This window comes from Neofelis nebulosa, chromosome 9, assembly GCF_028018385.1.
Source record: "Neofelis nebulosa isolate mNeoNeb1 chromosome 9, mNeoNeb1.pri, whole genome shotgun sequence".
Classification (NCBI taxonomy): Eukaryota; Metazoa; Chordata; class Mammalia; order Carnivora; family Felidae; genus Neofelis; species Neofelis nebulosa.
In genome coordinates, this window is record NC_080790.1 from 50,656,261 (window position 1) to 50,670,816 (window position 14,556).

At 41.7% G+C, this 14,556-nt stretch overlaps 1 protein-coding gene across 5 annotated transcripts in view; it reads right to left on the reverse strand.

Moving 5' to 3' along the window:
* Positions 1–679: 679 nt before the first annotated feature.
* Positions 680–14,556, reverse strand: part of ALMS1 (ALMS1 centrosome and basal body associated protein) — a 228,863-nt gene continuing 214,986 nt past the window's right edge. For 4 of the 5 annotated variants that reach the window (XM_058683688.1, XM_058683686.1, XM_058683689.1 and 1 more), the window contains 7 exons: positions 10,119–10,239; positions 8,863–9,066; positions 8,333–8,562; positions 7,414–7,597; positions 6,440–6,503; positions 2,072–2,171; positions 1,026–1,462 (listed from right to left, as the gene is read on the reverse strand). In XM_058683688.1, the coding sequence (XP_058539671.1) occupies positions 1,268–1,462; positions 2,072–2,171; positions 6,440–6,503; positions 7,414–7,597; positions 8,333–8,562; positions 8,863–9,066; positions 10,119–10,239 (1,098 nt within the window). In that variant the 3' untranslated portion in view covers positions 1,026–1,267. The other variant, XM_058683687.1, reaches the window with a different exon arrangement.

Sequence of the window (14,556 nt, forward strand, 5' to 3'; positions counted from 1 at the left end):
ACCTTGAGCCTTCTTCATCGCCTCCTTCTGGGTTAGGAAGGGAGCCTTGGAGGCACCAGTTGAGCTGTGCTCGGTGGCAGGGTCTGCTCTTTACCTCGGCTTTGGCGGCAGCTGGCTCCTTACTGCCCTTCTGGGACTTCCCTGAACTTAGAATGAGGCCAATTAGTACCTTCTCCCCCTGAACTCTGGGCCTTAGCTGTAATTCCAGGCCATAGGATTAATTAAATGCTTTATGTACATTACCACACTTATTAACTCATGCTTTTCAGAAGTGGTGATCCAGGTTATAAACGTTGGTTCCACGTGTGATGATAAATGATCTGAGGCTTCAATCCTGAAAAGAGGGTGGCTGGAGCTGGAGGGAAAATCCACCAAAGGCTAGAGGCCCCTGGGAAGCCGGAGTGAGGCTATGAGGTGGCTTTGGACCTGAGGTGCCTGGTCTGCTGGGAGTGTCTGGGCATGTCCAACAGGTACCCTAACCAGACACCCTCTCCACAAAGCCCACAGCAGAGTCTTGTCACATCCTGCTGTGTTTGTAAAGAAAGGCCACATTTCATTCCCGCAGTCTACCTCCCTTGACTGATGCTTTTAGATTGAGACCCCCATCTACCCCAGGAGAGACACTGCATAGCTCCCTGCACATCTCTAGATGGTAAAGAAATGACTCTTTGCTGCTTGCTTTACTATGACTCAATCAGAAGTTATTTATTTTCTAAAAGTACAAAAACACATACAAAAGGGGACTCATTCCTGGCTAGAATTCAGAAATGATACCATTGTGACAAACATCCCTGTGGCAAGCTCACAGCGGACAAAGTATTGCTCCCAAACCATTCATAATCCTACTCACCATTGTTACTACTTCTAAATTACACATGGAAAAAGAGTTAAGTTTTATTAAACCAGACTCATAAAAGTAAGGATTGTGCTTCTCCAGGTTGACAAAATATAATTCCAGGAAAATATTCTTATGTCAGTTCCAGGGAACTTTTCTCCCCAAGAGCTGATTGGTCACTTTCTGTGGAAGAAAAGAAAGAGAAGTTAGATACTCTTGCCATCAGAGGCAGACAGCCACCCCAGACATGTTGCTGAGAGACCAGTGAGGTTCTACCCAAATCTCATTTATTTTCCCCAGCTACAGAAACTATGATAATTATGCAAAAAAAATTTTTCCTGAAGTATTAAGGAAACATGATGTATATAATCAGTACCTATTATGTCTATATAGATACAGATCATTTATGATCTGGATAGACTCATCCATCCATCAGTTCAAACATACAAGTATAATGAGAGGCCTGGCCTGTGACGCTGACACACTGGCCGGGCCATGCGGTGCCTGGGGCCCCCCTCCTCGAGGGGCCCTGCCCAGCCCAGCTCCAGGTATGCTCCAGAAGCAGTTCTCCAATCCCACATCGGTCTGGCATAAACTCGTCTTTTGGATTCTGACTTTCAGAGTCCTCTGGCAGTGAAGTGAAGGGGTTGGGAAGGAAACGAGAACAGTGAAGGATACAGACCTTCGGGCACGGTAGCTCCCCAGCTTCTCAAGGAATATATTGGTAGCAAGTCCCCCCGCCTCTGAGGGTCTGGGATTTGCATTACCACTGATTCCACTGGGGCCATGGGCAGGAAATGGTGGTGGCTTCCAGGCTCCGACTCCCCAAGTTGTCAACTCTTATGCCACACTTGGACATTTTCCAGTTTATTTTACAAGCTTTAGAGGTATCTGATTTACCAGTAAGGGGCACAAAACTACCACTGGGGACTCTAAAATGAAAATTCAACAATACTGATAGATTTGGACATTTCCACCATTAGTCCTAAGTATGGAATTTAGTTTCATTCCAAATGTATGCCTGGAAGGTGCCTCTTTCAGATTTGCCTTTTTAGATTTTTAGATTTGAAATCTAGTCACAGATGCCTTTACCTTCCAAACCTCAGCAGTGGTACAATACATTACAAGCTTAAGGCTACTCCCCAGATGTAGTTAATTCAAACAGGTCAGATGTGTTTCCCTCAATTTCTCTTTCCCCTGATAAATCTGATGGATGCTGCTCAAGGACTAGCTGACCTTCTTGAATAGCTGAGCTCGTAGCCGGTATGACTTATATTCCAATCTTCTCTTCTCTTCTTCTCTCTTTCTCTGCACTTCTGGAAGCTGCTCATAAATCCTTAGGAATGGTGCCAGTGGGAAGATAAAAAGCAGTGAGGTTACCCGACCATGGAGGGACATGATCTCTTCTCCCCCATCTCCCTAAGTTCTGCTGCTTTCAGGGCATTCGGCCTTGTAGGCCTGCTTCCTGTTAGACACCTGGACACGAAGAACCCTGGCTAGGGGTGTTCATGATCTGGGAGGGGAAAAGATGAATAAAAACATTAAGACATCCTGCTTATAGGGGCTACGTGTTCTTGAGAAAGGAGTGGGATAAAAGGGTGGAGATGACAGCTTTTTACTCTATATGCAAAAGTGTACATTTTCGATATGAGATAACAAACATGTACTAACTAGTATATTTTTATTTTAATGTTTTTTATTTTTTATTTTTGGGACAGAGAGAGACAGAGCATGAACGGGGGAGGGGCAGAGAGAGAGGGAGACACAGAATCGGAAACAGGCTCCAGGCTCCGAGCCATCAGCCCAGAGCCTGACGCGGGGCTCGAACTCACGGACCGCGAGATCGTGACCTGGCAGAAGTCGGACGCTTAACCGACTGCGCCACCCAGGCGCCCCGAACTAGTATATTTTTAAACACACAGGAAATAATGGGAAAGAAAAGTACAATAATGGTCCCATGTACAAAATGTTACACAGAGTTCCAAGAAATGAAAGGTGGGTCTTAAAGATAGCAGAGGGAGGACAAGAGTAGGGAATACTGGTAAGGAGTCAAGGCCTCACAGAGAGGTGTGCAGGGGAGCAGATGGGAATCAGGCGAGGTGAAGGGGAGGTGGGCTGTGGAGGCCACGTAGCCATGTAAAAACCTTGGGCTCTGTCCTATCAGGGACTGGGTGCCACTGATTTTAAGTTTTATTTATTTATTTTGAGACAGAGTGAGAACAGGGGAGGGGCAGAGAGAGAGAGGGAGAGAGAGAATCCCAAGCAGGCTCTATGCTGTCAGTGCAGAGCCTGGTGTGGGGCTCGATCCCACGAACCATAAGATCGTGACCTGAGCTAAAATCAAGAGTCAGACGCTTAACCGACTCTGCCACCCAGGTGCTCCTGGGTTCCACTGATTTTAAGTAGTGAGGAACATGATCGAACATGCATTTGATAAATATGCTCTAACTGGAAATAATGTGAATTTGTAACAAAAGAACAGTTAAACAGATTATGGAATATAATGGAATTATTACAAAGCATAAAAAAGATGTTTCAAAAAACTTTTTTTTTTTTTTAATTTTTTTTTTCAACATTTTAAATTTATTTTTGGGACAGAGAGAGACAGAGCATGAACGGGGGAGGGGCAGAGAGAGAGGGAGACACAGAATCGGAAACAGGCTCCAGGCTCCGAGCCATCAGCCCAGAGCCTGACGCGGGGCTCGAACTCACGGACCGCGAGATCGTGACCTGGCTGAAGTCGGACGCTTAACCGACTGCGCCACCCAGGCGCCCCAAAAAACTTTTAATGATATGGGAAAATGTTCACAATTTGATGCTTTACAAAACAAAGTAGATTACAAACCTGTATATATTGTATGATCGACAATTTGAGAAAAAAACAAGTGTGTTAATAAGGGTTTCTGCAAAACCCCCACTCCCGCCAAGAAAGAGGACTAGTGTCAGTTCAGTTTAGATGGAAGGATTATCAGCGATATTTATTTCCTTCTTTCTAATTTTCTCGATACTTTCCAAAGTTTCCTATAATTTGAAAAAATATCATTGAAAATGATGTAGAGGCTTTGTGGAAAGCAAGTAAGAAAAAATCAAGAGCAGAACTAGGAAGAACAGCAGTCCCCTGAGAGCGGAGGCCAGAGCAGGTCCCAGAGCAACAAGAGCCAGGTCTCTAGGATGTGCAAACAGGCTACATGTGGAGCAATGGGTAACACAGCTAGCGGTGACTGCTAGCCAGCTTTCTAGTTGGATGAGTGGCTGGCCCAAGCAAGTGTGGGAGTGGAGAATGGGGAGGTCTGTTTTGGATGTGGTGGAGATGATCACTAAACTGCAAACACAGTAGTGGAGGGCAGGAATGAGACCAAAGAGGAACAAACATACATTTTTAAAAGTCACTGTTGATGAAAACCACAATGTGGTATCACCTCACACCTGTTAGAATAGTTATTATATTAAAAAAAAAAAAAACAAAACCAACAACAAGAGATAACACATGTTGGTGAGGATGCAGAGAAAAGGGAACCCCTGGGGGCACCTGGGTGGCGCAGTCGGTTAAGCGTCCGACTTCAGCCAGGTCACGATCTCGCGGTCCGTGGGTTCGAGCCCCGCGTCAGGCTCTGGGCTGATGGCTCGGAGCCTGGAGCCTGTTTCCGATTCTGTGTCTCCCTCTCTCTCTGCCCCTCCCCCGTTCATGCTCTGTCTCTCTCTGTCCCAAAAATAAATAAAAAAACGTTGAAAAAAAAAAAAAAAAAAAAAAAAAGAGAAAAGGGAACCCCTGTGCACTGCTGGTGGGAATGTAAATTGGTACAGCCAGTATGGGAAACAGTATGGTGGTTCCTTAAACAATTAAAAATACAACGACCATAAGCAACCTAAGTGTCCATCAACAGATGAACGGATAAAGAAAATGTAATATATTATATTATTCAGTCATAAAAAAGAAGGAAATTTTTCCATCTGCAACATAGATGGACCTTGAGGACATTATGTTAAGTGAAATAAGTCAGAGAAAGACAAAACTGTATGATCGCATTTAACATGTGGAATCTAAAAACATCAAACTCATTGAAATAGAGACTAGGATGATGGTTGCCAGGGGCTGGGGGCCAGGGAATGAGGAGATGTTAGTTAAAGGGTAAAAACTTCCAGTTATAAGAGGAATAAGTTCTGGGGATCTAAGGTACAGCAGGGGGGCTCTAGTCAGCAACACTGTATTGGATACTTCAACACTGCTCTGAGAGAAGACCTTTAATGTTCTCACCAGAACAATAAGAACACTGCCACCACCACCACCACCAAAATAGAAATAATATGAGGTGGAGGATGTGTTAACCAACCTTAGCGTAGTGAACATACTGCCGTATATACATGTGTCAAATCATCACATTATATACCTTAAACTTATACAATGCTATATGTCAATTAAATCGATGGCATTCTCATGATCAGTATAAGCACATCTCTGATTAACTAATTGCTAATGCATGCAGTGGCCCAAAATTCAACAAGTATAAAAAGGCAAAAAAGTTAGTCTTTGTCTAACCTCTGTACTCCAGTGACTCAGCTCTTTTTCCTAAAGGCGACTGCTATTACCAGTTTTTTTGAGTATCCTTCCAGAGATATTCTATGCATATAAAAGTATATGCATCTATACAGACACTAATACTTTTTAAACACTGCAAATGGGAGCAGTGTACACATGCTTCTGAAACTTGACTTAAAAAAATTTTTTTTTAATGTTTATTTATTTTTGAGAGAAAAAGAGAGAGAGAGAGAGAGAGAGAGACAGACAGACAAAGCATGAGCAGGGGAGGGGCAGAGAGAGAGGAAGACAGAATCTGAAGCAGGCTCCAGGCTCTGAGCTGTCAACACAGAGACTGATGCGGGGCTCAAACTCACCAACTGTGAGATCATGACCTGAGCTGAAGTCAGACGCTTAACCAACTGAGCCACCCAGGCGCCCCTGAAACTTGACTTTTTTTTAAGCTTAACTTAATATATCTTGGAGAGTTTTCCATCATTTCTCACTGTATTGCATAAATTCCTAGAGATGGGATTTCATGGATAAAGGGTAATGCCCCAAATAAATATTTTATTTCAAATATTCATATCTTAGATTTTAGATATCTTTATTTATATTTAGGTTTCTATCAAGGACAAGCCTGATTAAGGCATGCAAATTAGTGGGGATTCTTTGTATCTTTTGTATCTGACTCATCCATACCAATCTGCCATTTTTCTTTCCTTTTTTAGTGCCATTGGTGAGAAACTACTTTCACAACTAATTTTCTTTTTTTTTTTTTTTTTTTGAGGAGAGGAAGAGTGTACATGCACATGCGAGTGGCGAAGGGGCAGAGGGAGAGGCAGAGAGAAAGAGAATCTTAAGCAAGCTCCACACTCAGTGTAGAGACTGACTTGGGGCTCGATCTCACGACCACGAGATCATGACCTGAGCCAGAATCAAAAGCTGGACACTTAACTGCCTGAGCCTCCCAGGTGCCCCTCGTAATGTTTGAGCATAATGCCCTTATTCTGGGGGCAAGCCACAGCTCCTGATCATTTGGCCGGATTTGTACTTTTATATAATTACTCTTATTCTTTTGGCCTTACCGTTTAGACCTCTGAATCATTTCCTTCTTTCCAATAGGCCTGTTCTTTTGGGCATCCAGGAAGCCTAAGCAAGAGAAGAAGGGGTTTTCAGTGGGTAGTGTCTCAATAAGGAAGAGTGTGTTGCTCAAGAACTGGGAGAAGTTGCTGCTAGGACTCTGTGCCTCTACCTTGAGCTTGACAGCAATGGGTGGGGAGCAAGGGCCAAGGCCAAGCCCAGGGTTAGACTATGGGGACTGTGACAGCAGCCAGAGGCTCCTAAAGATACAACACTCTATGGCACAGACTAGACACTGGCTGGTTTATAGGTAAGGCTGTGATGAAAGCATTAGATAGCACTTTGTAGTTTTCCCAGCTTTCATGTATTATATTCCTGAGGTCTTACACCTAGCAGAATTGTCAGAGCACACAGTTGGGAGCCAGCCCATTTGGGTTCAAATCCCAGTATCAGGTATATCATCTTGGGCAAGGGACTTAGGCTCTCTTTGTCTGTTTTCTCATCTGTAAAATAGGGATATTAATAGCATGTACCTCAGAGAGGTGTTATAAGCTTAAAGAAGAACAGTGCCTGGGCAAAACACATAAAGTTTACATGGCATCATCATCACCACCACCACCACTACCCTGCTACGAGGTAGGCAATCCTCGAATCAGCGCCATCGCCGAAGAAACCAACATTATACTTTTGGAACTAACTTGCTCCCAGAAACACAGCTGGCTTACAAAAACCCCATTCTCATGGCACTCTTTGGTTTCCAAGCTGCAGTGGCAGGGCAAGAGTACCTGGGTTTCTCTGGATCACGAGAGTGCTGACAGCTAAACCGGGCAGGTTCTGCTACCTAAGGAGAGTTGAGTCTCAGCAAACAAAAGTCCATTTCTGTCCCTGTAACTGGGCTGGCCTTGAGCCGTGTTCCCCGGCGTCAAGCGGACTTTACCCTCTCCAGCCAGTAACAGGAAAGTGAACAGGCAGAGTGTACCTCTCTTCAGGAGCCGGCGTGTTGGGTCCTGGCAGCCTTGCCATTCTCTGACAGTGTTGAACAGTGCCTCCCGCTCACTCTGTAACATGTTCTGTAGTTTCCTCTCCTGCACTATTAACTTCAGACGCTTTATTCTCTCCCCAGAGCGGGAGATGAAGTCGGGTCTGTGAAGCTGAAGAGATTCCTGAGGAGGAGAAAAGGCCCCCGAACCTCACATTAATGATGCAGTTTGTTCTCTAAGGGCCTAGAAAACAGTACCTGCCCCACAGTGGTTTGAAGAGCCTGTTTCTAAAGTGCAGAAAATATCTAGAGTTGAAGAATAATCTAACAACTTTCTGCAGGGGAGAGCTCCAGTAGGTAAATCAGAGGGATCAAAGGATGCCTTTGGAACAAACCAAGAACTAAGACTGTGGCAATTATAACTCTTCCAAATGTTGATGGGCTAGAGCCCGGCCCATTGTGCTATTTTAAAATTTCCCTTCAAACAAATATATTATTAAGTAACATTTCGTTCAGCTCCCAAGGTACATATAAAGAAGGGACTTCCTGCCTTTTAAATCCTGTGCTAAGCAGGAATGGGAGTTATGTAAATGGAGGAACAAACATCAGGCCTCCAGAGCGCTCCACATGCAGATGTCTATGAGCCCAGTGGGCAGCATCACAGCCCCCTCCCTTCTATTGCCTCGTCCCAGGTTCAGAGGGCAATGCGCAGTTTAGAATGGTTAACAGTAAGTCAGCCTTTGTTTAATGATGACAGTGGTAACAGATGAAATTCTAGAAGTTCCAGAAATGAGGATTAGGAGACTTTTCTTCAGAAGGCCAAATCACACATTTAACTTCTTTGTATCTCCCCTCCAGCACCCGCCCCCCCCGAACCCCCACCTTAAACATGGCTAAAATGAACTCAGTGTCGCTGCACCTGTAGGGTTGCTTTCACAAATGGCCTTGGGGGATCTCTGCCTGGGCCTGCTAGTGACCCGTGGCTGTCCATGTGCTGTCCCTGCCAGTTCTGTTCCCGCAGTGGCTCTCTCCACGGTTTGGTGTTGGTTATTGGTGCAAACCAGCAGATACCAGGGCCATAAAGTTTGGGCAGGTTTTCCTTCTTAGGACCACACTTCACATTTTCCACAGGAACAAACCATGAAACTCCTATGGGAAATATTTTTAAGAAAGAAAAAAGATTTTTCGTTCTTCTCACCAAAGACATGTGCATAGCATAGCCTCTCAGGGGACTCAGCCGTCAGGGACCACCGCGATGCCCTGGAGTTTGCGTAACTACAGGTATGACTGTAATTATAGTGCTAGATACTTTGAAAATTTGCCAAGGTGGGGCTGGGGGTGTAGGGAGATGGGGTCAACACAGAGTCATTAGAAATAAAGAATCTTAGCATCGCAAGAGACTTGAAATTCACTAGTTCTTCTGCTACAACACTGGAATTAAAAACTGACCTTCACTGCAACTCTGCTTGTTCTTCCTTAACTTTTTATCCCCAAGATAACTGGTGAGACGACTTTTCTCTTCTATTTTTTCTTCTGACCAAGAAGTCACATCGCTGTACTCTTCTACTCTAGCCTCGCTAGAGCCTGGAGTTGGGAAAGTCATCCCAACATCTCGAGTGTGTTTTTTGACACCATTCACGATCTCCAAGTTACCTGAGGGGAAAGATCCACAGATATCCTGGGAGCAGCCTTGAGACTTAGTTGGCATGTGTATTCAATTCAGTAAACAAATACTTTTTAAGTCTTCAAAAATGCAAGCTACTGCCTCCTCTGGGTGGTGTAGAGGGGTGTGAGGGACAGAGACAGACAGGAGGGGAGGGAGGGAAAGTGGAAGAAGAAAGGAAGGTTTTTATTTCTTAGTCAGTTTAGATATTAGAGGGAAAAAAATCACTCACATGGATTCAATGGATAAAGGATTTTAGTTCTGATCCAAAGTGAGAAAGACACTAAATGCTTATAGTCCTCCTGGCAGTCACCCAGGTAAGAAAGAGGTTGACAGATACAAAGACAAGACTGGAGGGGGAAAAAAATCAAGGGAGTTTACTTCTCTTATATAAAATCAAAAGATATAGAAAAACATAAGTGAAAAGCCTCCTTCCCACTCCTGTTCTCCATTCATTCAATTTGCAACCCCCTGGTTCCAGAGAATTTTTTGCACACATTCAAGCAATTTTCTTCCTTTATTTTTAAAGCACTTTGTGTTTTCTTTTTAATTATCTCTGTTAGAGATCTTGCCATATTAGCAGAGAGAGAGTTTCCTCATCCTATGTCTTGTTATATGGATGTATGATAATTTATTTAAACATGTGGCTATTGATGGACATCTAAGTCAATTTAAATTTTCTGTTATGATAAACAATACTTCAATGATTAATTCTGTCCACTTGTCATTTTGCACATATGCACAATATATCTATAGGCTAAATTCCAAAAGTAAAAGTGCTAGATCAAAGTAATTTGAATAGAAACTGCCAAATTGCCTCATGGGGGTTGTACTCCCAACTTACACGTATGAGTACCTATTCCTTTACACTTGTGCCCAGAAACTTACTACCAAACTTAGATTTTTGCCAGTCTGATAGGTGGCAAATGGCATTTGAGTATAGTTTTAATCTTCACTTATTTTATTGTGAGGTTGAGTATCTTAATATATGTTTAAGGTCTACTTGTATTTCAATGGAAATGTTTAAATTCAAGTAATTTACCTGCTTGTACACCCTTGTTTAACATATGTACATTTTGCTTGTTGCAAAGGGTGGGGCTTGAGCTCCAGAAACTACTGGTAGAAGATGAAATAGAATCAGAAGAAATCACATGGTTTGCCACCTGGAAAAACAAAAGAGACCCTGTTAGCATTACCTGCAGTCAATGGCATAGTCACCTACAGGATAAAGAACACATACAAGCTACCAAGAGCCCTTTCTAATTCAGTTCTACTTGTTGGGATAAAGTTGCTCTCCAGAAAGCTTGTGACAATGTGAACATGTTACCATATAATTTACGATAGGGAGGTGAATGCTGCTATGGTTGGATAAGGGCCTGAGCTGTCTTAACAAGGTAAGCCATAAAGAGTGGGTATGTTCAGGAAATACGAATCAAAACCACAACGAGATACCACCTTACACCTGTCAGAATGGCTAACATTAACAACTCAGGCAACAACAGATGCTGGTGAAGATGCGGAGAAAAGAGGATCTCTTTTGCCCTGCTGGTGGGAATGCAAACTGGAGCAGTCACTTTGGAAAACAGTATGGACGTTCCTCAAAAAATTAAAAATGCAACTACCCTACAACCCAGAAATTGCACCACTAGGTATTTATCCAAGGGATACAGGTGTGCTGTTTTGAAGGGGCACACGCACCCCAGTGTTTATAGCAGCGCTATCGACAATAGCCAAAGTATGGAAAGAGCCCAAATGTCCATCGATGGATGAATGGATAAAGAAGAAGTGGTATATATATATACATATATATACATATATATATATATATATACATACACACACACACACACACACATATAGACAATGGAGTATTAGTCAGCAATCAAAAAGAATGAAATCTTGCCATTTGCAACTACGTGGCTGGAACTAGAGGATATTATGTTAAGTGAAATCGGCCAGTCAGGGAAAGACAAATATCATTTGACTTCACTCATATGAGGGCTTTAAGACACAGATATATGAACATAAGGGAAGGGAAGCAAAAATAATATAAAAACAGGGAAGCGGACAAAACATAAGAGACTTAAATGTGGAGAACAAACAGGGTTACTGGTGGGGTTGTGGGAGGAGGGATGGGCTAAATGGGCAAGGGGCATTAAGAAATCTACTCCTGAAATCATTGTTGCACTATATGGTAACTAATTTGGATGTGAATTGAAAAAATAAAATTAAAAAAAAAAAAAGAGTGGATATGTTCACAAGACTTGAAGAAACTCCAAAGAGGATGCTAGCCAAAGATTAGCCTGGTGGGTTTTCAGAATGAAATTCTAACTTGACACGTGCAAAACAATTTTGATGAGAGATAAAGAGGGCCAGGAATGACTAAAAAGGTGCTGTCCAGTAAGATCAGACTCAGATACTTATACATGGGTAAATATACAAAGAGCTGAAAGGCCCCATGAGAAGTCCTGAATAACTGGAGTATTGCAAAAATTATTAAAGAGCCCAAAAGGCTTTTAAGTTAGGTTCAGAGCAAATAGAGCAAAGAAGGGTAACTTCATGGATTAAAGTGGATGGTGGAATGCTAGTGAATGACAAAAAGATTATCAAAATGTAGTATAAAACAGTATTTCTTAAGCTTGCTCGTCACAACAATCTCCTGGAGGATGGGTCCAAACTCAGAACGATGAATTGGAGTCTCGAGGGGAGGGGTCTGGGCATCTATATTTTGAATAAATGCCAGATGCTTGTCTACTTAAGCAATTTTGGTAAAGGTGAATTGACAGCCAACTCAGGAAAGGAAACAGGGTGTCTACTCCTCTGAACTAAATAAACTATATCCCAGGGCCTTCAGGAGACTTGAAACAGTTTCTTTCAGAAACTTGATACAGAGCACGTTAAGTTAAATGACCCGGGACAGGAAATGTTTTGATTTTCAAAAAGATAAGCATTGCAAACTGGTGGGTTTAAGAATGATGACATATAAAGTGCTAGAATGGATCACGAATCTAATCATTTACAAGCATTTAGAGGTCAAAGAAGAGATAAGCACATTTCAGGCAGTGCTCAAGAGCAGGAAGAACAAGCCTTGCCAGATTAGCCTGGTTTTTCTAGTAGATATGGTCACTGACGGGTAGACCAAAAGAATGTGTGGTCAAGGACAGCTAGAGTTGATTAAAATGACGAGACTTCTCCTGACATCTTTGAGGGCAAGATGGAGTTACGGGGGTTAAATGATAAAATAAGTTGGTAGAACCACAGGTGGTTGAAGCATTCTTACCCAAATATTATGAAAACAGAGAGAGGCCTTTATTAATGAGTGGTATGTCTTGCATTCAACAGCAAATATTTACTAAGCACCTATTGTGTCCAGTTACTTGATTTGCTCTGGCTATTCCTTCTTAACATTTTATATATCAATGTCTTAGAGATATGGGAAGCAGGAGATTTCTTGTACAATGCATATCTGGGAGGGCCTAAATGACTGTCAAGATCCAAAATAATAAACAGGAATGATGGGCCAAATCCAACAAGGGATCATTGTAAAGCCCTATACATCAGGCAGGAGGAATGGCAGCAACTTTGATACAGTAGGAAAAGCTGTGCATCTGAAGTCCAAAGGCCTAAGCCAGTCTCAGATCTTCCCTTTATTAGCTGTCTCTACTTGCATAATCACTGCACTCTCTGTGCCAGTTTACCCAGCTCAAAAAGGGAGCACTTGCATTTCTGAAATTACAGAAGTGTTAGAACAAATGATTTAGAATATAAGTTGTAAAAAAAATATAAAAGTCATATAAAACTGAAACTATTGTGATGTTAAAAAAAACCAAAACGTATGAATATGTGGTGAGGAAGGTATGACTGACTGGCAATATACTACACCTTCTCTGCAGCTGTAGGAGGTACTGAAATGGACTGACTTTCAGGAAAGATTAAGTATAAAAAGCAAAGTATGCTGCCAGGTCTGTGGGGGGAAAAAAAAAAAAAAAAGGTCAAAAACATATGCAGGTATTTGCTTTCTTATTGATAAAATACCCGTGAAAGAAAAGAACCTAGATTGGAAAGGAAGAAGTACAACTGTTTTTATTTGCAAATGACATGATTCTGTCCAAATAAAATACCAAGGAATCCATAAAGAAGTATTAGAACTAATAAGTTTAGCCAGATTATAGATATAAGACAAGATAAAAAATCAATTGTATTTCTATATTCTAGCAATAAGCAATCTGAAAATAAAAATTAAGGAAACAACCCCATTCACAACAACATCAAAAAGAACGAAATATTTAGGAATAAATTTAACAACAGAAGTGCAAGGCTTACATGCTGAAAACACTGGCGGAAGAAATTAAAGATCCAAATAAATAGACATTCCATATATGTAATTTAAAAATGGGCTAAAGACTTGAATAGATATTTCACCAAAGAAGACAGAGAAGTATACTTTTCATCAGTATATGAAAAGATGTTCAACATCATCAGTCATAAGGAAAATACAAATTAAAATCATAATAAGATACACTTCACACCCACTACTATGGCTATAATAAAAAAGATGGCTAATACTAAGTGTAGACAAGGAAGTGGAAAGATAAGAAACTTTATATACTGCAGGTGGGAATGTAAAAACATACAGCCACTTTGGAAAACACTTTGGCATTTTCTTAAACATAAACTTCACACATGACCTGGTAATTCTAATTTTCTAATTCCAAAAGAAAACATATGTCCATACAATAACTTTTACACAAACATTCATAGCAGCATTATTCTTATCCAAAATAAGAAACAATCCAAGTGTCCAACTGGGAACTGGGTAAACAAAATGTGGTATATCCATACAATGGAATACTAATCAGCAATAAAAAGGAACTACTGATACATGCTACAACATGAATGAACCTTGAAAACATCGTGCTAAGCCAAAGAAGGCAGATGCAAAAGACTACATATTATATGATTCTATTTACATGAAATGTCCAGAAAAGGCAGAAGGCATATTAGAGGTTGTCTGGGGCTGGGAATGTGGATTGATAACAAGCAGGTACAAAGGACCTTTTTGGAGTGACAGAAATGTTCTAAAACTGGGTTATGGTGATGACTACACAACTCTGTAACTTCACTAAAAATAACCGTACACTTAAAATGGATGAATTCTATGGTATGTAAATTATACTTCAACCAAGCTGTTTTATTTTTATTTTATTTGAAAAAAATTTTTTTTAATGTTTCTTCATTTTTGAGAGAGAGAGCGAGAGAGCGAGCGAGCGAGCACGAGCAGGGATGGGCACAGAATCTGAAGCAGGCTAGGCTCTGAGCTCTCAGCACAGAGCCCTATGTGGGACTTGAACTCACAATCCGTGAGATCATGACCTGAGCCGAAGTTGGATGCTTAACCTTCTGAGCCATGCAGGTTCAACTAAGCTGCTTAAAAAAAAAAAATCTCTGTGAAGATACGCAAGAACTAGTAACACTGAGTA